The sequence below is a fragment of the Suillus plorans genome (assembly GCF_016647745.1).
Source record: "Suillus plorans strain S12 chromosome Unknown HD556scaffold_27, whole genome shotgun sequence".
In the NCBI taxonomy this organism is placed as follows: Eukaryota; Fungi; Basidiomycota; class Agaricomycetes; order Boletales; family Suillaceae; genus Suillus; species Suillus plorans.
Window position 1 is genome coordinate 477,289 of NW_024537411.1, and position 23,912 is coordinate 501,200.

General features: G+C 43.3%; 4 protein-coding genes across 4 annotated transcripts; 2 read left to right on the top strand and 2 right to left on the bottom strand.

The window, feature by feature from the left end:
• Positions 1–380: 380 nt before the first annotated feature.
• HD556DRAFT_1308292 (uncharacterized protein) lies at positions 381–1,801 on the bottom strand (the record flags this gene model as incomplete). The annotated part of the gene is made up of 11 exons (XM_041300118.1): positions 381–406; positions 458–605; positions 857–887; positions 993–1,018; positions 1,070–1,120; positions 1,177–1,234; positions 1,371–1,387; positions 1,420–1,437; positions 1,510–1,524; positions 1,567–1,607; positions 1,699–1,801. The coding sequence occupies 11 exons, from the start codon at positions 1,799–1,801 to the stop codon at positions 381–383; spliced, it is 534 nt and encodes a 177-aa protein (XP_041160472.1).
• Positions 1,802–8,210: 6,409 nt separating this feature from the next.
• On the top strand, positions 8,211–8,525 carry HD556DRAFT_1236986 (uncharacterized protein; the record flags this gene model as incomplete). The annotated part of the gene is made up of 1 exon (XM_041297864.1): positions 8,211–8,525. One exon carries the CDS (start codon positions 8,211–8,213, stop codon positions 8,523–8,525), a length of 315 nt encoding a protein of 104 aa, XP_041160473.1.
• A 1,510-nt stretch (positions 8,526–10,035) lies between these two features.
• HD556DRAFT_1308294 (uncharacterized protein) lies at positions 10,036–11,584 on the top strand (the record flags this gene model as incomplete). Its single annotated transcript, XM_041300119.1, has 8 exons — positions 10,036–10,060; positions 10,123–10,178; positions 10,240–10,358; positions 10,538–10,616; positions 10,679–10,786; positions 11,226–11,237; positions 11,325–11,402; positions 11,462–11,584. 8 exons carry the CDS (start codon positions 10,036–10,038, stop codon positions 11,582–11,584), a joined length of 600 nt encoding a protein of 199 aa, XP_041160474.1.
• A 5,781-nt stretch (positions 11,585–17,365) lies between these two features.
• HD556DRAFT_1237098 (uncharacterized protein) lies at positions 17,366–17,777 on the bottom strand (the record flags this gene model as incomplete). The annotated part of the gene is made up of 3 exons (XM_041297876.1): positions 17,366–17,472; positions 17,515–17,611; positions 17,664–17,777. Coding segments are annotated over 3 exons (318 nt in total), but the record flags the coding sequence as incomplete, so codon positions are not given.
• Positions 17,778–23,912: the final 6,135 nt, after the last annotated feature.

A 23,912-nucleotide genomic window follows, 5' to 3' on the forward strand; every position in this document is an offset into this window, starting at 1 on the left:
CCTCCGGATTCATCAGCCTCTCCGGATCCATCTGCATCACTTCCGAATGCTCATCCTCCTTCAATTTGAGGCTGACTTGATCAGCTAGGCTGGCTCAACCTTACTGATGACATCATGGGTGCAGCTGCCCTGCCACTTTATGAAAATGAAGTGCTCACAACAGACACATTGTATTCTTTCATTAGACACTAACTAACTAACCCTAACTGTACAAAAATGATTTGTTTTCTTTCATTCATAGACAGACAATCAAACGCACTTTAATTGAGGTGTGATCAGTGAGGCTAAAATTTTAACACTGGGGAAGCTGCATATTATGGCAGGCAAATGTCACCTTGCATCACTCTCACAATCATGTGACTTATTTTTGGGGCAAAAAGTTAAAAGTTGCATGTCCAGAATATGCCTATAAAAGAGTAATACATTTAGGCTATGTTCTACAATAAGCAAAGTATACAGTCCGAGTTGAAAAAACCAAGATAGAAAAGACTAAGGTAAATAATGCAAGACAGGAATGGAGGGGCCCTCTCCATCCTAGCCTTGCACTCTACAGTAAATGAAGCAATGTAAAACATAACAGGCACATCAAGTGCAGACCACCAAAACTATGGTGAAAATCAGTATCATTAGAAAAAAACACTGTTAGTACAGAGCAGACTTGAAAACAAAACAAAAACAAGCCAGAAAAGTCAATGCATCTTATAAAGCTAGAAAGTGAGTTAGTAGATTAGACTTAACAGGAGAGACAGACATATGAAGGCACCAGTCCCTGGGAACATAGATAGCCAAAAAGTTACCTCCAGAACACAAAGTTAAATGTGCCAGTCCCTGAGGACATGGATAGCCAAACACTAACCCCCAGAGCCCAAAGTTGGAGGCACCAGTCCCTGGGGACATGGACAGCCAAAAAGAGTTAAAGGTGTCAGTTCCTGAGAACATAGACAGCCAAGAATATATCTAAGTCAGCCACTTGGCAGAATGGAAAGACTGACCTGTAAGGCACACCAGCTATCAACAACTGAATAAACATACAAAAGTGAGTAATGTGAAGCACTGTAAAAAGACTGACCTCAGGCGCACTATCAAACCTTTTTGATAGTGCACCAGTTATTAACCATAACTGGAAATAAATACACAAAGAATTAGTATTATGAAGTGGTTGTAAAAAGAACTTACTTGATATAGTGGCCTTGATATAACTGTAGCGCTGCCTTTAACTACTTGCAGCTGCAGTCTGCAAGTAGCCAAAGGTCAGATGTTGTTAGTTATATGATCATTCACCTCTACAGTATGCATTTCTATGTCTTTTATGTGTCTTATTGTGCCTTCATACTCATAGCATTATTCCTGACACTTTACTTACTATTTACATGACTTCCTGACCTCCCTAGGACATCCCTAGGTCGAGTTATTACTTACTCTTTGATTGTGGCTTGTCTGTTTACATTTGTTTACCACACGTCGCCCATATCCCAGAGTCCAGTGCTCCCTGCCTCTTTGGCAACTTACTCTGGACTCTAGGTACTGTACAACTTTACTACACCATTCAATAGATTGGCAACTTACTCTGGACTCTAGTCTGATCTCTTCTGGTCTCTCAGTAGGCTCTAGAAGCGGCCCACTTCACTCCCATCTTGACAGGTTATGAGCCCTACACTGTAACCGCTTCAAAATCGCTGTTGCTCAAGATCCACTGACGATATCGACTTGATTCTGAGCGAAAACTCAAGACTCTGAGGGACGACAAAGGTGGTGAGTACATGTCCAATGCTTTCATTGACTTCACTACCCAGTGTGGCATAGTGCGCCAGCACACTGTCAGGGCTCATCCTCAACAGAATGGCGTTGCTGAGTGAGCCAACAGGCTTCTAGCTGAGCGCATCACCACTATGTTGGACGAGTCTGGCCTTGCAAAGTCCTTCTGGGGTGAGTGTCTTGCAGCTTTGGTTCATGTATGGAACAGGTGCCCCACTGCTGCAGTGGATGATGCCACACCCTACGAACTGTGGCATGGGCGAAAACCTGATGTCTCTCACCTGAGAGTGTGGGGGTGCACTACCTATGTGCATGTGCAGAAGGACAAGCGCTCTGTGCTCGAGTCCCATATTGAAAAGTGCGTGTTCATTGGTTATCCAGATGGCTATAAGGGCTGGAAGTTCTATAACCCCACCTCCAAGCGCACTATTGTTTCAGAATGCACCGACTTCGACGAGAGGCATCTGCTGCTCTCTAAAAGGCCTGCTAGTGCGCTTCTGCCCTCTCCTTCTTTGCCCACTGTCAAGCCTAGGGTGATTCCAGACTCTGGTGATGATGATGATCTGACTCTGATGAGACGCTGATTCAAGGGGGGGCAAGGCGCGCAGTTAGATGATGAGGTAGATGATGATGTGGAGGATGCTGATGTGGGCTTTGAGGTGTGCTACTCTGTGGCTGCCTCAGCTGAGCCAATGTCATTTGCAGAGGCCCTGCGTCGTCCTGATGCAGAGCAATAGCGCCAAGCTGCGCTTGAGGAGTTGGCTGCTCACCAAAGCAATGGGACTTGGAGATTAGTCGAAAGGCCAAAAGACCGCAAGGTCATTGGCTCAAGGTGGGTGTTCAAAGTCAAGCGCAATGCTGATGGCTCCATAGAGCGCCACAAGGGATGCCTTGTGGCCAAGGGCTACAATCAGCGCCCTGGCTTTGATTACCTCGAGATATTTGCTCCCACTGTACGTATGCCTACCATTCGCATTGTCCTTGCTATGGCTGCCATTCATGACCTCCACCTTCGCTCTGTCGACGTCTCTCATGCTTATCTCAATGGAGAGATGGACTGCGAAGTCTACATGGAGCAACCCCCAAGGCTTTGCTGAGGGCGATCCTAAGATGCTTGTGTGTCTTCTGGACAAGTCTATCTATGGCACCAAGCAAGGAGGCAATCGCTGGAACAAGAAGATGAGAGCTGTGCTCGAGTCTCTTGGATTCAGCCAGACATATTCAGATGCAGCAATCTATGTCTATTCTCGAGGTGAAGACCGCATCATCCTGCCTGTCTTTGTGGACGACATGACCTTTGCATCCAAATCCCTCTCTGCCATCGACCAAATCATTTCTCAGCTCTCCCAACACTTCAAACTTCGCGACCTTGGTCCCACCACTCAGCTTCTTGGTATCAAGATAGACAGAGACCGTCCCAGTCGCACCATATCACTCTCCCAGCGTCAGTACTCACTGGACATCCTCGAACACTTTGGCATGGCTGATTGCAAGCCTGTCACCACTCCCATGGAGCCCAATCTCCGTCTCTCTTGATCTCAATCGCCTCAAACTGCTGAGGAGGCGTCTTTCATGCGTGGTGTGCCCTATCTTGCTGCTGTTGGCGCTCTGATGTATCTAGCCACCACCACTTGACCTGACATTGCCTACACTGTGGGTGTCCTTGCCAGATTCAACTCAAACCCAGGCGTCACCCACTGGCAGGCTGTCAAGCACCTCCTTCGCTATATCAAAGGCTCCATCAACCAAGTGCTTGTATACAAGCCTGACCCCCACTCCACTGAGTTGTTCTCCACATTCTCTGATGCTGATCATGGGGGTTGCAAAGACACTGGGCGCTCTACTGGCGGTTATCTTGTCAAGATAGGCACTGGTGCGGTCTCCTGGAGCTCCAAGCTTCAAGGAGTCATTGCTCTGTCCACTACTGAGGCAGTGACATACTAACTACTATTTCAGGCCAACCTTTCCTCAACGCATGTGCTTTGTAAATGTGTCTCTATTGTCAACATGTCTCCTTTGTCACCTGTGAGTTTGTCTTGTTTTTGTAACTCTATAACATACTAACTACTATTTTAGGCCAACCTTTCCTCAATGTGGATCTATTGTGAATCTTTACTGGCGAGTTTCTTTTGTTTTTGTGTGGCCCTGTGGCATACTAACTATTATTTCAGTTCAGCCAACCATGGCTCACACGAAGAACACTGCCAAGAAGTGTACTGGTGGCTTAGCGCCGCACATCCTCCTCAAGATTGCAGCAGCTGGACTAGCCTAGCGCAAGAAGGCTTTGGCTAGTACTAAGGGTACTGTGGGAGGTGGTGATATAGAGAACAGAACCGTCTATCATAATGGGGTGCATCTGTTCTTTTTGTTCTATTTCCTAACTGACATATTTTTTTTGCATTCATACAGTTTTGCATCATTTGCAGGGATGGTGCAGAGCGCTTTGAGGAGAATACTCTCTTCTTGTGCACTCTGTGTCCCAGAGTTGTCTGCAGACTCTGTGTCATATCCCGCATTCCGGACCAACATCCGACGACATTCCCACGCCTCATCCGGACCTCCGGACCTCCTGTCCATGTCTCCAGACCCAATCCTCTATCCGTCTGGATCCCTGTACTCCTGTATCTGATATCCGGATGCCAGATCTGATATCCACATCTCCGGATCTCCACATCTCCAGATCCGACCTATCTGTCATGTCCAAACTCAAACCTTAAATCAGCGCCCATTCCTTATGGAAGTCCACCTATGTCAAGGGCACCAAGGACAAGAGTTACTATGTGTTTGAGTGCAAGAATGATACTGCAATGTAAGACACCTGTTCTCTCAGCCACTAGGTTTCACCATACTGTATCCTGGTAGGAAGTATGGTAGTACTTGGTTGGATATTCCTGTGGAGGCACAGCTGGCTTGATTTATATATTTTTCATCTTATGTCCTAATTTTGCTTATGTCATCACCTTATAAAAGTTTGATTAATGATTTGTTTACTGTTGGAATCTTGGGGTGTGGTGTAGACTACATTAAATTTTTGTGTAGGCTGGATGTACATTATAGGCAGTAAACATAAATGTCACATGACCATGTTTGTCGTATAATCTAATGTTGAGTTTTTTTGAGGCACATGCCCAAAAATATGTTTTGCAAACCTGTATCAGCCTGCACCCTTGTTACTTGTTATTGTCTGATATAATGGCCAGCTGGATACTTATTTTAGCAATGTGTTGAATGAATATAATAAGGATTCCTTTGTGACAGCCAAAGGAAATTCTGCCATGAGGGCTCGCATGCTTAAGACAATCAAAGATGCTATAGGCAGCAGTGAAGCAGCCAAAGACCCTTGTGTCATGCTTCCTGAGAAAAATCTGTGGAAGGTGAGCTTTTATAATTGTATTCTATACTAATCTAATCAATACAGGCTATCTGTATTTATTATTTGGACTTCCTGGAAGATGATGAGAATTGCAAGTCGGAGGAAGAAATTATTGAGGGAGGAACTAAGGACATATCTGCTCCAGATGCTGTTACTGTAGAGATGGTGAGACTGCAGAAAGATGATAAGCCTGAGGATGCTGGGAAATATAAGACAAAATTCTCCGTGAATCTTTGTGCGTGTGTTATAACAATTTTTGCGCAGGAGACATATATATGCACATGATTCCATGAACTGTCTGGTTAGAGACCCACTTCAACTTGGTGAGTGGAGCAGAAATTTCATGCCTCAAGGATAGAGTCACTAGAGTGGAGAGAAAGGATTTAAGACTTACATGCACTTATTTTGCAACTATCTCCCTATTCGAGCCTGAGGTACATGAAGCACTTCTTCCTGCTTGTGAGCCTCTCTTATGTCAGAGGACTGGTGAGCCGGAGATACTAGATCAGTATCACATATGCTTGGCTAAGAGCTTATTGTCACCATCCGCAAGGTTTTGTTCATCATTGAAATTTGGCTTAGTGAGCTACAGTTGACCTGCCTCAAATCATTAGCTTACTAGTGCTGGGTATATGTATAACTCTAGAGACATCAATACTTCACCTTGGGACACTTGTCACAGTGGCAAATGTGCATACATCAACCCCGGCAATAGATGGTCCAAAGGGATGGAGACTCACAATGTGGCAGGAACATCCTATAGCTGTCACATGCCAGTGACAACTACAATGTTGTAGGACAACCCATAAGGCTGGGTCTGTGAGTACTCTCATTCTTGAAGTGTTCTGATCAGCATAGATTTTGTATGAAACATTTGCAGCCATGGCAAGTACTCCTCATGCTACCTAACCTGACATTGATACAGCCGAGCACAACTGGGCTACCTTCATGACTGCATACACATTGGGTCAGTGGCACCCTCATCAAATGCCTCATCATCTGCATTCAATGTTTCTACTATTGTCAAAGATTACACCAAAGTCATTGTCACGTAGCGGCTGCAGGTTCTGCAAGTTATTCACAGATCTGTGATGCGCAACAGGAGGGCAGCCAATGCATCTCCCTTTATATCATGAAAAGATGAAAAGTTAGGAGGGGTATCAATAGGCTGTGGACCAGTGGTCTCGAACCATCTGTATGTTAATGTTAATGTTCTGCGCACAAAGTGCTTCAGATATACAGAACGCTCCACAGCACATTCTGTTGATAGGGGTGCATTATGTATAAAGACATCATTGACCTATTAGACATCATGAGGACTGTTCACCAGAAGGTTTGTAGTGGATGGGGTACATTGATGGACGTGGGGGTCAGAACCACATCACTGGTGATGCTTGGGGTGACTTCACTGCTATCATGAGTGTGAATACTGCAGTTCCCATAAGGAATGCTGTACTATAAGATTGTAAGGACTTATGTACATATTGGTCACAGTTGGCTATTGGAAGTGAAAACTGCTGTCAGAAAGTTGTCTCGAAGATGAAATGTGGTTCAGATGTAATATTCATCAATTGCAACACCACTGTTTGTCCATTTGCAATAGGAATTTTGGAGCAAAATTCTGCAAGAACTATATTCTTCATAGGCATAGTTAGTACTGTGTTGAGCAACTTGAAAGAATGATAGGACACTCAATCTGTTTCTTTGTATACCAGGTGGGTGCATTAAGTTCCTGACTAAAGATTCCCATGGATAGGCTTGCTAACCTATTCCACCTTCAGCATTGGATAAGTCTGACTCAGACATTCCAGTAGTGGTCTCGAATTCACACCTCATCCTCATTGGTTCTCTGAGACATGGTCGCAAACGACCCTCAAATGAAAAGTTTGACAAAGGATGAAAAGGCCACTTAGTAAGCATCATGGCTCTCGAGGAGCATCGTGAAAAGAAGGCATTCAGTATTTGAGCAAACAATTTGGTGGCTGCATGAGATGTTCTTGTCATGACAGAGAGGATTGTCAAGAAGGTGAGTCTGCTTGCATCTCAACTACAATAAACTGACTCTTTTTGAAGCTTGATGACCTGCAAATTCGCACTGGCATCTATGCAACATTGTTCGTTGTCCACAGTCACATTAATGACCCTATGTTGGACATAGCCCTATACACAGGGGGCTTACTCCCACTACTCTATTGTATGTATGTATGTTAAACTATGTTTGTGTTGGGTGGGTGTACGCGTACTCCGTCGGCATAGTGTTGGGCAAAGGCCGACACCAATTTTGTACAAAGGGAATATAATGGGGTAGGTATTTTGGAGTTGTTTTTGGGAGACATGTTGGCTTGGTATATGCGGGCGTCTTGTCGTTGTTGCATGTGTGTTCTTAGTCCTGGCCGATGGTGTTTTCTTCTACTTTTCTTCTTTCTACGCTGATCATGCGTCCAGCGCTGATCTTTCCCTTTGGTCTCGGAAAGTTGGTTGTTTGATATTATATATGTGTGGTTTCTGTTATGGTAGACATGCTTAAGTTCTGTATAAATTATGTTTTCAGAATCTCACTGAAGGTGGGTTTGAAATGTCCTGTACTGTTGATGTATCGCATGAGAGGGCTGACCGCTTCGTCTGATGTGAGCAGATATGTGAGGGAGCTTGCTTTGCGGCGTAGGGTGTTTGATAGAATGTGGTGTTCTCTGATGTATTGGGAGCAGTTGAAGAGGAAGTGAAGTACAGTTTCTCTTGTTTCCTGACAGTATGGGCAATGTGGTGAGTCACTTTTTCCTATGCGATAGAGGTGTTGGTTGAGGGGGGAGTGACCGGTTCGGAGCTGCGTGAGGATGCTGGCTTGATGTCTGGGGAGTGCGGCGATGAGTTTGATAAACTTCTTGGATGGCATGCTAGGGTCTATGGTTGAGGCTCGTGTGTAGTGGGGCGATCTTCTCCATGTTGCAGTCCAGTTGTTGATCAGGTCTGCAGGTACAAAAATTGATCATTCAGGGCCTGGGTGAGTAACAACATTGTCTGCGTGCGCTGTCCCCATCTAACATCATCTCTAGTTTCAATCACCGGCAAAAAAGACATAGTTATGAACTATACCAACTATGAAACAGCTATTGTGGAAGCCTATGGGGTGCGCCTCATAGGATGGCCCGCAGGTGTCAGCTTTATCAACCCATCAAACATTGGCACAGTAGGTGACATTCACAAGCTTCGGGATGCACTCAAGACTAGAACATGCTTCTGGTCTGCTCTGTCATCAGCAGAAGTCAAGGCTCACACAGCTGAACTTGATGTGCGCTGGTTAGCTGGGGAGGTGATTTGTGAGCCACAAAAGAAGTGTTCGGATGCTGGAGTAGCTCGGAAGCGCAAAGTTCCACCCAGATCAAATAAGAATAATTGAAGGTCATCAAAGAGGTCAAAGGAGGCCCCTGCTCAGCCTTGGGAAGCCCCCAAAAGTGCTGAATTTGTAGAGTCATCTAATGAGGAGGAGGAGGAGGAGGATGAATAGTAGTATTACATAGCCTTACTCTACTTTATGGACACAGAGGTTTCGTGTATGTATCATGATACTTACTTGATTACTATGTGTCAAAATGTGCCATCAATTTGTCCACATTATCATAAGATATGTGAGCTCATCATACGACACAGTGAGCACAAAGGCTCGGATATTATTAGCCAGTGCCAAGAACATGTCACAGCATTGCCGACATGCTGGCGGTACTATCTGACTATATACTACCTACATCTAAGCAGTATAAAGTATCTCTGCATTCAAGCAATATAGAAGGAGGCTCTGACATGCTGAATCTCCCTCACCTTACAAGTGTGAACCCTACATATTATCACCTATTATTACTGTCCTTATGTGGGAGTCACAGGTGTGAAATGGGGCCAGCCGCATGGGTTATGACCTATAACTTCTCACAGCCAGCCTGCTTTCACAATGTATAGAGTGGGCTGGCTGCAATAATAGTGACCCATACTAGTGAAGGCCAGACTAATGTTGCAGTCTGTGCAAATGGGCCGGTGTAGAGACTCGTGCCTCTCATTGTGTAATATGGCAGTTTTCACTAGGGAGTACATGGCACAAACTTGTAGCATTACTCTGTATGCTATCCGCAGCTATTCCTATATGAGGCGCAGCTTTCCCATGCAACGCGCAACATGTGCACACTTTCCCGCACTTCACAATGTATATGCTCATGCACTTTCCCGCGCTTGAGCGCCCTATAGCGCCAGCCATCTGGAAGCATCCATCCACTGTCCACCAAGCTCTCTAGTGCATATATTTCCATTTCTCTTATTTGCATATTGTTCCATCTTTATATTTATCATGGACCCTTACTTACATATATCTTTACATACCTTACTTACATATATCTTTACATACCTTACTTGGTAGTGCTTTGGCTCCACATAACAGCACTTAGGCACCATATATAAGCGCCAGTAGTACATACCAGAAAGGGACAACATATGCCAAGGAGTGAGGAGTGACTTTCCTCATGTTGATGATGGAGGCCACACCAGTTTTAACCTTGACCTGATTTAATTGTTGACAGATGCGCCTGTTATTTTTAAGTATGTCAGCTTCGTTGGGGTTGACACGCATCATGCTAATCATGTGTAACCTTCGCACATGGAACTTTAGCAAACAACATCTAACAAGAGCAGTGTGCAGTTTTTATCTAAGTCCACAACATGAGTTGTCCCAGCTTATTGAACATGTTCTTGTGACCCTGCCATTATGCCTAGCGCCTGACTCCATCCTGCTTTTAAACTGTCATCCAATAAACATCCAACCTATATTTGACACTTGTTCTCTCTTAAAATCGAACATCTCCAGGAACACACACGTATAGAGGCAGAGATGTGGATCACACAAGTGGCCACATGTATCATTGGCTATGAGCGCATATAGCAAGGTTTATAGTCAGTAGTTCCATATCTGCTCTGGCTATCTCAGACCCTAATACTAACATATAATGGTGTAGATGTGCACATAGTTAAAGTAGTAGATGCAGATGTGTCCATTGAGGACACATGTAATGTGAGTTCAACATCTGGGCTTAGTAAGTACCAATATACCTGCACTGACTCTCCTTCTCTAGCTCCTTCTGCAAGAAGACATTCCATGTCTAGTTTTCCATACTCTTCTGGATTCAACTCAGACAGGTCAACCTTATCTTAGATTCATTGACTTTGCACTAACTCCCATACTGATCAGATTGTGAGTGCTACATGAGAAGAACATAAACCTGTGCCTTGTTAGCATCGTGTGTGGAACAGTCAGGTTAATGACGTGCTTTATGACTTGTGGATCTTATCCTACGTGACAGATTTCGTGGTGTGATGGCTTTTACTTTTTCCTCATCCTCTATGCACATATTGACGCCCTTTCACTTGTAGACCTCTTTCCCTACAGACCCTTCTCATTAATGCTAGCTGCATTTCACTGCTTGGAGTGTTTGCGAAGGGAATAGTTATGGTGAGTATCACTATCCACCTATTTGTGTATTTTGCTAACACCTACATATCTCCACCTCTAAGTGCACTGTCATTGCAGAATGTGCTGACTTTGACGAGAGGCATTTGCTTCTCTCTAAAAGGCCTGCTAGTGCGCTTCTGCCCTCTCCTCCTTTGCCCACTGCTCCCACTGTACATATGCCCACCATTCACATTGTCCTTGCAATTCTTGATGTGAAGACCACATCATTTTGCCTGTCTTTGTAGACAACATGATCTTTGCATCCAAATCCCTCACTACCATCGACCAAATCATCTCTCAGCTCTCCCAACACTTCAAACTTCATGACCTCAGTCCCAATTTTCACCTCTCTCGATCTCAATCACCTGTGTGGTATGCCCTATCTTGCTGCTGTTGGTACTCTGATGTATCTAGCCACCACCACTGGACACGACATTGCCTACGCTGTAGGTGTCCTTGTTAAGATGGGAGTGAAGTGGGCCGCTTCTAGAGGCTACTGAGAGACCAATTCAGATGTTCTACCCCGGAAAGTCACAAGAACTTCTGCAATGATTATCATGTGTACAGGCAAGGTGCCCCTGTATATTCCTGTGACTGCTATAACTATAGGGAGATGGCAAGGTACAAATATACCAAACCTGAACCCTCACCTTCAGACTTAGAGTAGGTACGTCAAAGATGAAGTTGTTCTAATGGATCTAATATCAGGCATCAGAAGCTGGCAATAGTGACTCTGAGGATACCAAAGCGTTAAGTCTAAAATGGAAGATACTACACGGAGATGATGTGAGTGCGCACAGTTGTTTCATTAAGCTTGCAAATAATGTACTTACCACCGCATGCAGACTGTGCATAGCATCTCTTGCGACATTGCCACTGTGTGGGAGGTGTCAGTGCCCGACATTCTGTTGAATAATGGGCCGCTGTGGTTGACATATGCCTGTGATAAATTTGATGATGTTGTCTAAAACCCAGAGAAACACAGACCTTTTATCCGTAACCAACATTTTCACACCAAAGTGAGGAAATGAATGCAACGAGGGGACCCCTGTTGTAGGTGAAGCTTATGGATTCCGACTTCCCTGCATCGAGGAGGTTTGCCCACTGCCAATGGTTTTGTGTCTGGTTCAAATGGTCAGCCTCGCCACCAAGAACATTAACACTTACATTTCACGTTCCTTCATTAATCAGACCATTTTGTTCCAGTGTGATGGGACCGTTATCATCTGCCATCAGAGTGACAGATAATGTTGGCGAGTACTGTGCAAGACAAGCAGTTTTGACTCAATTTGGCAAACTCCATATTTGGGTCGGAACAATAAATTAGCACCAAAAAGAGGGAAAAAAACAGTAGAAACGAATGTCTAACAGCAAAAGGAAATTTCACAGTCTGAGCCGAAAACGACCTCTCTGAGGTCAATGTCACTACCATTCTGAATCTGCGTAGAATAAATATAATGTCTTGGAGGTGTTGAAGAAGGTGGAGCATCTCCAGATTGGAGCAGCCTGGAGCTCATCCATTGAAAACCTAGCTGATTTTCAAGCTGAAATTGACCAGTAATCAATTATGTAATCAGTACTGATACTGAACAGTGTTAGTTATATGATCATTCACCTTGTGCCTTCATACTCATAGTATTATTCCTGACACTTTACTTACTATTTACATGACTTCCTGACCTCCCTAGGACGTCTCTAGGTCGAGTTATTACTTACCTTTTGAGGCTTGTCTGTTTACATTTGTTTAATATGCATCACTTATATCCCAGAGTCTAGTGCTCCCTGCCTCTTTGGCAACTTACTCTGGACTCTAGGTACTGTATAACTTCACTACACCATTCAATAGATTGGCAACTTACTTTGGACTCTAGTCTGATCTCTTCTGGTTTCTCAGTAGCCTCTAGAAGTGGCCCACTTTACTCTAATCTTAACAAACAGCTGCAGCGCTACATCATCAAGTCATAATCTTCCCCCCACCCATGACACGCGAACTCTAATTTAATGAGGTGCATAATGTCATGATTTCCGTCATGCATGCGGTGCGGATCCCATGATAGCTCCTGCAAATCCACAGCTAAAGAAGGATGATGTAGATCTATTCTAATTCTAGCTATTTGTACCCTAATTGACTGTAGTTTATATAGTAGCAGAAGCTTTATTCAATGTCATTTTTTCTCCCATGATCATGTTTATTGGTTCCTTCTCAACCAAGAACATAGGACAAAGCCAAGAGATAGAAATAGTTACTCAACCAAACTATGTCTGTGTTCTGCACTGATGCAGCGGGGTAGCCCTTGAATCAGCCTCCAGAAGTTGATATTTGAGATAGGGGCAGGGCTAACAACCATTTGGCTGACCCCATTCTGAAACTCTGCATTCAGGCGAATGCCCCATCATTCTATGCTATTTTGCTCTTCTGGTTCTGGGATTATTTCCTGGATCTGCATCACCCACACATACAATTCAAGTATCAAAAACAATTTGACCCCGGGCACCTCCACAGACACCTGCCAGTCTTCTATTTTAGGCGACTGAGTCTGATGACACAGATTCAGGTTGTCACAATAGCCATTGTATGATGTACGTCGCAATCCCCGACTCTATGGAGTAGAGAGAGGGTTCTTGTAATGGTTGCGCTTAGGGTCTGACTTATTATTTCTCACTCCCATCCACGCAGTTATTGCACTCATTTATTTCTCTAACTACAGCTACTATGCCTCGTCCTTTGGCTGAGGCAGTGGCTACCCATTTACTCCCTTCCCATGTTAGACACCACCGTGTTAACCCGAGCCTCATAGTATAAAAGTAGGAACCAGTCGTACATTACAGTAGTGTTTTCTGTTTTCTGGACCCCCGACATCAGTGAATTCATGAGTTCGTGATATTGTAGCTGTGAGAACTGGAGAAGAATGGAACTTTGCTCTAGGTAAACATGGGTATGTCTACTGCGATAAATCTGAGTTGTTGGTACATAGCCATTAATGTCTGCAAATATAGATTATTGCGAGGAGTTTATGATAAGGTTGTGACATTGTAGTGTGATGGCTGGTAAGAGATTATAGCGTAAGTGTGTCTGTCCTCCTTGTTGAGCATGCTCATTCTTCAAAATTTATGATGTGAATTACATGACTTTACATGACTTTCTCATGGAAAGCGGTGTTCACATTGGCCACCAAATCTATATTAGCAGGCGAGTTTGTGACAATGTTGTGATATTGAACCATTGATGCCTGTAAGAGCTGGTAGCGTCAAGTGCATAGGTTTTCTGAGTGTTTTTTTTCTTTCCTTATGGTTCAACTATAAGGTTATCTATAACTTTTTGATAGAACATGCCTTTCACATTCGCTGATCAACTGTTAGAGTTGGCGACCAACCGCATTCTTCCAATAGGTTTAGACGTGTGATTGATGTTAGCACTGCACTACCCTCCTGCTGGGCCACTACAGATGACTGCCATTCTCCTTCATTTGGCAGTGCACTAAATTTGCACTTAGCCCAGCTGACACTTGTTAGCCCCAAGTTGCTCATAGTAGAGGAAAAAGTGGATAATATAGTCCACCCACTGGTAGGTGGCCAGGAGTGTGAGCCTGAGGATGGAGGTGTCATGGATGCCTAGGCCAGTAGAGACACTTGATGTATGATGATCTTGTCAGTAGCAGATGCGAGCTGCATTAAATTCATGGTATTATTTGCAGCAAGAGTCAGAGGATACAGTGGAGGGGGCATCATAACAGCACTGGAAGATGACAACTCGGAAGGTGCAGCTGAGACCATCAGGCTGGCCTGGGGCTGACACTTGATGAACTTTCCTTTTGCAGTGCTTAGCCCATGGGGCATGATCTAATTGATGATGTCAAAGTGCGAGAACCCTTTAGTCTTGAATGGTTTTGCAGTGAGGCTGTTCTAGTATTTCAAGTAGTTTAATGACAGTTTAGTCTTATGTTCATCATCTTCCTTCTAGGTGCCTTAGCGAGTACATCTCACTCTACTGCCCATTCAACCACCACTTGCTCCACCATTGTCACCATCACCCCAACTACTCCCATCACCCATACTGTCCCCATCGCTCATACTGCTTCGATCACCCATACTGCCTCCATACGAGTCACCCCCATTGCCTATACTGTCCTCATCACCTTCGTGGCCCATACTGCCACCCCCACCCCCACCATCTCCATCTTTTCCATATCAAACCAAGTAGCAAAATACAGAGACAACACTAGCACACTTAGGGTCAGCCTCCATCTGGCAGCCAAGTGTGAAGCTAATGTGAGTATCGCAAAATAGCACCACTCGATATGTCATTCAGACTCAGATTAGTAACTCATACTGATCTTCCTGTCTGGCATCACTAGTGCAAACCAGCAAGTGCATTCCATTCACACTAGTCTGACAACACATAACTGATACTACTGTACACTATGGATATAAAATGAAGGCCACAACACGGGTGAGTATGATCATACTTGTTCTGTGACTTCTACTCACTAGAGTCTTTTAGCTTTGTTCCTATTTGATGGTGCAAGCCAGCAACAGTGCCAATATTACTGACTAAGAGCAGGACCCAAGTGCAGCCCTAGTGGAGGAAATAGGATGGTGGTATGAGAGGTGGTGTGGCAGGCAGGGCGAGGATCAGCAGATACCCTACTATATCATCTAATATCAAGAATTCATATTGATACCATTTTTTGGGCCAAATGAAATGATTTTTGAGTCCCTATATTCAAATAAATAGAATAGAAATCTATCAATACACCAAAATTTTCTCTCAATCTCTATCTTTTTGTGTCTTAAAAAGTGCTGTTTTTTCAAAAGACATCAAAAGACAGCAAGAAAATAGAGGTTCTCTGATATATTATATTTATTCTGTATCTTCATGTATCGGCCCAATTCTGATTGATTTTCACTGGGACTGAAGTTATAAGCTTTATTTCAGTGGTTTTGCAGATGATATGACAACTTGATCTCATTCATCATAAAACTCAACATGGATCCCCTCATAAAAAACCTTCAACTCCACACCATAGAAATTTCCTGGATGCTCCAAAAGTCATATTCTCCTATGAGCATAGGAAGAGAAGACAAGTCACCAGAGATTAGCAGGGGTTATGAAGGTGAAATTATGAGTAGGCCATATACCAGGCTCCTCACTCTTTGACATGACATCACCTAACAGATACACCAGAATTTGAGAGAGACACTGGGAGGAGCAGCTCACACAGCTCTCACACATCACCTGCACTCAACGAGGCAGGCAACCCCTTCATCTCCAACTTGGTAGATATGAGCAACCATGATGAATTGTGACAATATGTGAGCCAAACAGTAGGTAGGTCATGTAGCACCTGCTTCTCAGACATTTCTTTATGTATAGATAGATCGTGTCACGTATGCATGTCCCAAAATCCAGACACTGTGTCACCCTGATGTTCTATTTTTTGAATAGGTCTTCCTTTATAACAGGTGCTGTTGAGCAAGATGTGTTCATGTGTAGCCCAGTCAGCACTATCAGCACTGGCTGGCACTTACATTTGGATCTGTTATATGACATGTCATATGATGTGCCATGGCTGGAGCTGGACCTCGGGCTAGAAGAAAGAGATTTATTTATGTCATTCTTAGATTTTGACCTTCCTGACCATCCCTACTCCCAGGCTGGTGAGGCATATCAAAAGCTTATGACATGGCTCGAAGATACATCACAGAATGAGAACTTGGCTAGAAAGCACTTTAGATGGTTTTATGCTGGTACTGAAAGGTTCATTGTAGTCTAAATATGTCACAGGTAAATATTATTGAAAGCTCAATATCCAACTCCTGGCAGGTTTCCTCTTAAACAAATGGATAGGAGGTGAAGTACTTGATTTCATCTTGGAAGTCATTTAAACTCGAGAAATGCCTACCACCAGTATACATCTTCAAACCAGCATAATTTACAAAGAATCAGATCAAAGGAAGGCACAGGAGATACTGCAGGTACCAGACAGGGCAGCCTCATGTATCCTCATTCCAATCTGTTATGCTGGACACTGGGTGACTGTTAATGCAGACCTTAGCACCAGACATATCACTATCTTTGATTTTCTCAATGCCAGTGATGCCATATCTCAGCCTCTCACTGGCAAAATCACTCAAATATTGAATAACATCGATCAAGAACCGATCACTAGGACACATTGGTTCTTCTATCTTCATACCTACCCGCAGCAGCTTAATGAGTTCTCTTGTAGTGTCGCTACCAGAAGTGCCATACATTGTGCTGCACACCCGATGACTGCCCTATGGAACCCACAAACTCTTAGTTTAACATATGTGAATTACTATAGGTTGTGTGTGGACAAGATGTTACTGGTGGTACCTGACTTTACATTTAACTAATGTATTACTATAGAGCACTGTGGCAGCACTGACTTATAGACCATGACTACCTCTCTGCATAGACATCACCAGTTGACAATGCTAACAAGATCACAGTTGAAGATGTGCTTGAGTATAAGGTTCTTTCCATATAGAAAGAGATATAAGGTGAGCAGACATTGGTTTGGATGCTGATGAATGAAGGTTCACTGTTTATTTATTGTAGAATAAAACTTACAAAATCATCTGCGTCATACCAAGTCATATACCCTATATCACTTGATAGCCATATCTATTGATATGGCCAAGATTAGATCACTTATGATATCGATCAGTTAACTAACCTGCAATTTTTTCACCTTAGAATATGGGTTACTTGGTATTATAAATTCTTATGCCGAAGTATCATGGCTACAGCTATTTTTCAAAAAAATATGGAGCATATCACTAACAACCCAACTTCCACCATAACGTTCAAGGATAGGATATCGTTTTGCACCTACAGGAAATGAGTGATGAACATTGTTGGTAAGACCAGAACCTACCTCTGCGTAGACAATGATTAACTGTGGCTGTGCTTGGAGCCTCCATGACTTGTGCACTTTGAGGTATTCACGGGCCAGTTGTGAAACAAAAGCCTGTATGGAAACCATTTAAACAGATAGATGTGACAGACACAACGACACGCACACAAATTTCTTCATATTCAGACCCAGGCCAGCCAAGCATCTCCTGTAAATTGTATCCGCCCTGGCTAATTTGGGAGACCTCTCCTTGCGGCTTTGGAATCTTGGAGAGCAAAGGAACCACTGGCGGAATTTGTTATACAGCATCAGATGACAATGAATCCGTGTCGCATGAGAATGCTTGGTGCTGTGTCAAAGGAGGAGGGGTATAGCCACGTTCAGGGGGAAATTCCCAATGAATGGTGAGTGGCTTGAAGTGGCGACAATACCGCCATTCGGAAAGCGCTTTGGGCATATTCAGTTAGACAAACTTGTTGAACGGGCAAATGTAAACTTATTACCTTCATGACCAGGAGGAGGTTCTATTTAGCAACGCGCGGATCAGTTACTGGTGGGATACAAGTTGTTAGTTCCAATACTGTCACAGTGACTGCCTTGTACTCACATGTACACGATTTGGGTCAGTCTTAGTTGTCAATGTTATTATTGAACAAAATGAATGACTACTATGCAATGTTAATGACTATGGGCCCTTGTCTTCACAGAACAAGTACTAAAAGACAACAAATAGCATGTTGATGACATTGACTACTATGCAAAGTTAAGAACTATCTATATATAAACATTGTGATCGCAAGAGAAAGAAACCTTCACAGCAAGGTTTTGGGGATTAAGTAGTGAATGTGAGAATTAGACTCTGCTGGAATTACCTGAAGCGGCTGAGCGGCTGACTCTGAGCGGTTGAGTGGCTGCCTGATAATTCCATCGGAGTTTTGACTGACTCAGATTCACTACTTAGGCACTGAAACATGGGCCTGATTGTTCTCCTTCCTTCCATATATGTTGTATACACAACATTAATGTTATGTTAATGCTATGGTAATGTAGATGTAGATTTAAGTTATTGTATACATCTATATATCTCTGTCTATTGTAAGCAGTCAGTGTATTTCAAAATGCTGCACAAGTCTTGAAAAAGACTAAGGTCTAGCGCATACTACCTCGCGCACGGTGTTGAGCCATTGAGTAGGTCATTCCATTCTGTCATAGGGTTATAATAGCTCATGTAAAATTGACACGCAGACTGACATTGATCGCTCCTGCCATCAAAGTATTTGTGAGTGCCCCGGGCATCATGTCCCCAATCGCCCCTATCGCCTCATCCACCCTCATCTAGATTTCCTTTTCTAGGGCTCAGCTGCTCAAATTAATGAATTAAACTCCTGGTGCGTTTTTTTGTCAGACATCTCCCATTCATTGTTCGACCTGTCTTATTATGATCTTGTTCTAATGCCTGGTTCTTTCAGACAGTGTCTATCGTAGCGGTCCTAGTCTGCAAAACTAATGAATTGGACTCCCGGTGAGGTTGTTCAACTTGTCTTATTGTGATCTGTCCTAATGAAAGTTGTATTGCACCATTCTCTCCATCTGCACTGCACAACATACTCACCTACATGGAATTCCACCCAAAAGCTGCACTTGACAAATGATCCCGGACAGTCTCTCACGTTCATATGTTCATCCCTTATCAATATTTTTTACCCGGAGCATTCCACGTATTGTTTCTCAATCTTGTGGAGTGGAAATTCAGATGGATGGAGTACTCAAATTGGATAAGTGCCCCACTAAGTGGCACACTTAGTGGGGAACTCATATAGCTCATGCAAATTTTTAAAATCATTGTCAGAATCTAACTTTAGAGATATCTATGTACATATTCATAATTTTTCCTCCCTTGGCCTGCCAAACACAGCCCCACTCTGTTCCCTCAACCGATTTAAAACAGAGTCTCAATTTGATTCATATTTTATTGTATGGCATATTTACCATTTATATGTGAATCTTGTGGTCCAAATATATCTGCCATTTTCATTGTCTGATTATGAATCTAACAATACACCAGATCCATGCCAACAAATTCAGCAATTTTGTCCATACATATTCTCTATTTGTGTATGAATCTGAGGTCAAAACTAATTGCCAACCTTTTTTCACTTTGATGATGAATTTTGAGTTAGACCATATTGTGTTATATATTAAGAATTTATCCCTCAATTTGAATGGAATCTGTCGCAAACTTTTATTCCGCTGTGTCTCAGGTGTAAGCCCACTGTGTGGAGGTTGTTCTGAGTGCGTGTAGGTGCCATAGAATGTAAGTATACTTGGTAAGATGTGAGTTCGAATATACTGTTAAGAATGTGCTCAAAGGTTGAATCTGAAGGGCTTGGCTTCAGCTCACGTGCTGCGCCCCTTATCCAAGTACGTGCCCCTAACTTCTGAGGGCTAACGGATGATGTCCAGAGTCCAGAGTCTGATGCGCAGGAATTCTGGCAGACGTTCGGGAACAAGTGATAAGACTAATCTGGATGAAGTCCAAACTAGAAAGGAAACAGCGGAGGACTACCAAAGGTAGAGGCAGAGGTGACAAGTCTATAGGAGTTGATCCTAAGACTATCGGAGGTTAATGAGAGGAGAGACTCAAGTCGGACGGAGGAGGGAATGAGCAGAGTCTAAGATAATATTTGAACTGAGGAAGTACAGAGACTTTACAGGGTTTATATACTACAGAGGACATAATGGAGAATCAGTCAGCGCAGTGCGAGGCTATGGACAGAGCATGTGGAACAACTAACACTAGTCTATCAGAACTCAATAAAATGAAGATGGAAATTAAGAAGGTACGGAAATTAAGCATAGTCTGGTTATAGGTATAACCGGGTGACCGGACACAGGGGCTAACTGAGAATGGAAATACCAAAGGGAAAAGATCTGAAAGATAGAAGCTGACTGGATCTGGAAGTCCGGAGATGATTGTGTAATAGGTCTGGGTTCAGAACACAGGATATAACAATGGGCAGCAAAGACATTACAGCTAGCTACAAGTGCAGGAATCACACAGGGTACATTCATGATCTGGCAAGTGCGCAGCACACTACCAGACATTGTCAAGGATCTACTCAAGGATGAAGAGTACATGAACTGGGAAGAATTTGTAAAAGCAGTAACAGAGCTGAAAGAGAGTAGATTAGCAAAGGAGCAGGAGCAGCACAACCAGCAGATGCAGGAGCTAAATACCCTCAAAACAAACTTAGCTCACATCCAACAACGAGCATCAGCACCTAGCCCAGTTGAAGCACTCCAAAACCAGCTCAGCAGAATGTCGGTCAATACACCAAACCATCCAGTAACATTGTTGAATGGAAGCAGATACATGAGAAGACCTATAACCCAAAGCTGCCAGCCAGCCGTAGTCATAGATGAACTAAAGGCAAAAGTCAGGCTCCTTATCATATTGTTCCCTCACCACCCAGACACCCTAGCAGGTCATACAACACATGCAGCCCAAATTACACAATAGAATGTAAAGTGGGGAGATAACACACAGGTCACATATGAGACAGGCTATCCTCTCAAACTAGGGATGACAACCATATGCTCAGGAGAATGTTTCTCTTGCAGTACATATGAACATAACAGCTGCAATTGTGTACTACCCCCAGGAGACACAGCATATCTAAAAAGGAAAGAAGCCACCTGGAGAGTAGTTTTGAGCAGGGTCCTAGGTGCTTTCAACCACTTCACAGCCACACTAATCACACTTGTATATGCATATGAAGGCAGACAGTTCAGAAAAGAAAAATATGAGGAAAGAAAAGGAGATGGGTTAGTGTAGACAAGAGCATCACACTAACCCCATAAGAAGCAGAGACCCATATTAGAACAGATGTCCTCACATGCACAGAGGCACCATACAAGGACCAAACAATCCAGTCAAGCCCTTAGATTCTGCTTGCATCTTTAGTTACACCTGATGTATATGTATCTCTTACAACAAATGTGGAATCAGCTTAACAGTGGATATCAAACAATGAGCAAACTTAGTGGGGGGAAAGAACACATCTCCTTAAGGCAAGTCAGCTAAGACCAACATATATCATTAAGAAGTGCAACTAATGAGAACACGAAGGAACTGCAAAACCTCACATACCAACCTATGGATTCACAGCTGTGCTGTCACAGAAAGTCCAGACTCAAGTGCCAACCAGGAAATGGATAGAGGAGCTACATCCCATTGGATTTGCCTCCAAATATACATCACTAGCCAAGCAAGGCTACAAGTCATATCTACTAGAGTTTGCAGCACTTAAATTCAGCCTGAATAAGTTTCAAACATTGTTTAGAGACAACCTGTTGAAGTAGAGACAGACTGCAATGCCCTCAAAGATATGCTACTCAATAATACCCTAAATATAGTCCATGTGCGATGGCACGAAAGCATCCTTTCATACAACATCACTGATATACAACATATCCTAGAAAAACTAAATGTTGTCGCAGATGGATTGAGTCACAAATGGGAAGGAGAACCATGAGTTGAAGGAGATGGTAGTGAATGGACAGTCAGTGAGAACTGGAAAGCACGAATGGAACTCACCAATGTCATTCTAAATGTGCTAAGCATAAATCCAGACATTAGAGCACTGTGGCTTCATTTCACTAATGAACCTCTGTTTCTAGAAGTCATTAATGCAATATTGACTAGGCAAAGTAACTCCTCACTGCAAGACCGCACATGCACCCACCACAGAGCATCATAGCACCTAATCAAGGGAGACAAACTATGGAGGATAAAGGGAGGCTCCGCTACCTATGCAAGAGCCAGAGTTGAGTGCATACCCAGGACAGAAGCCATAGAATTATCCAGGAAAGAACACACAAATGGTGGCCATTGAGGGAGAGATATGATGAAAATCATATTACTGGATCATATCTGGAGTCCAAAGCTTGATGCCTCAATTCTAACTGTAGTAAGAGATTGGTCAAAATTTTGGACCAGCACACATTCACTACCTCTTAGAACCAATCATGAGGAGACACCCATTCGAGCTTCTCATAGGTGATTATTTAGCACCCCCCAAAGGAAAAGGAGGATATAGCAACCTTGGAGTGTACCTTGACATTTCTTCACAACACATCTGGGTCTTCAAGTACAAGTCTGTAGGAAGCACAAACACTATCATTGATAGTCTGTCACACATATGCAGCAGTTTCACACCACCAGAGACGTTTATGTCAGATTGGGATGGGCACTTCAACAACAATAATGTGAAAATATTTTGTGCATCAAGAAATAGTAAGTTACATGTAGTTGCAACATACTCACCCTGGATCAATAGACTCGTTGAATGGACCAAGCTGCTGCTACACGTTCTGAAGCGTAAATGTGCACTAAACCTAGGTAAAGACGAGGCAGAGAACACATTATGGGACAAGCTTCCTCAATCATGGCTGGAACACCTTGACGAGGCAGTAGACACCCTCAACAATCGCCTATTACTGGCATTGAAATTCTCTCCCAAGGAACTATTACTTAGCCTTGTAGCAAACATCCCACATACTCTGCTCGAGGAGAGCTCATCAATACTTTGTCCAACAGATGCCCTGTCACACTTCACATATGTAGAACAACAGCAACTTGATGGATATGACAAGATCGTGCATCACACTATCAAATGCAAAGCAGTGTTTGACAAAAAACTTCTACAACGAGCCCCAGATAAGGTCATCTTTAAGCAAGGACAACTCGTACAGGTATATCAAAGTAATCTAGACTATATCTTCAAAACAGACCGCAAAATCCTTTCCAAATGGTCCTAAGACAAATCTGAAACCACATACTTAACTCCTACACCCTCAAGATGGTACAGTGCAAGACAGCTAAGAGCATTTGTTTCCCAAGCAGGTACCAAGTTGGAGCAGGACCAACTGAAGTATGAAAAGAAGTTAACAAAGAACAAGAATGATGAAAGAGAGGAGAACAAGTTAGTGGCTAGTGGAGATGGAGAGCTGAACAAAGTGGAAGACAAACTGGAGGAAAAAGTAGAGATAGAGGACAAAGATGAAGGCGAGGATGAAGATGAGGACAAGGACAAGGAGAGAGGCTAGGTAACACTGAGGGCAGTATCATTTATTTTTTAGGGAGGTGCATAAAGTAGGGGTCTCATGGTCATAGCATAGCATAGGAGAACCCAGCAGCCCATTCCAAGGCTTGGTCAGCACAGTAGCATGGTTCATTCTGGTCAGTAGCATACACACACACTTTCCAGGTAGAGCATTCCTCTGAGTCTTGGTTTGAGCCTCCCCACTCTGTCCAACAGTTTACCCAAGGTGTTTCGGAACAATGGTAATATATTTAACTACATGGTATGGAAACATTAGCAAAATAAAAAATAAAAAACAGCTCCAAAACTAT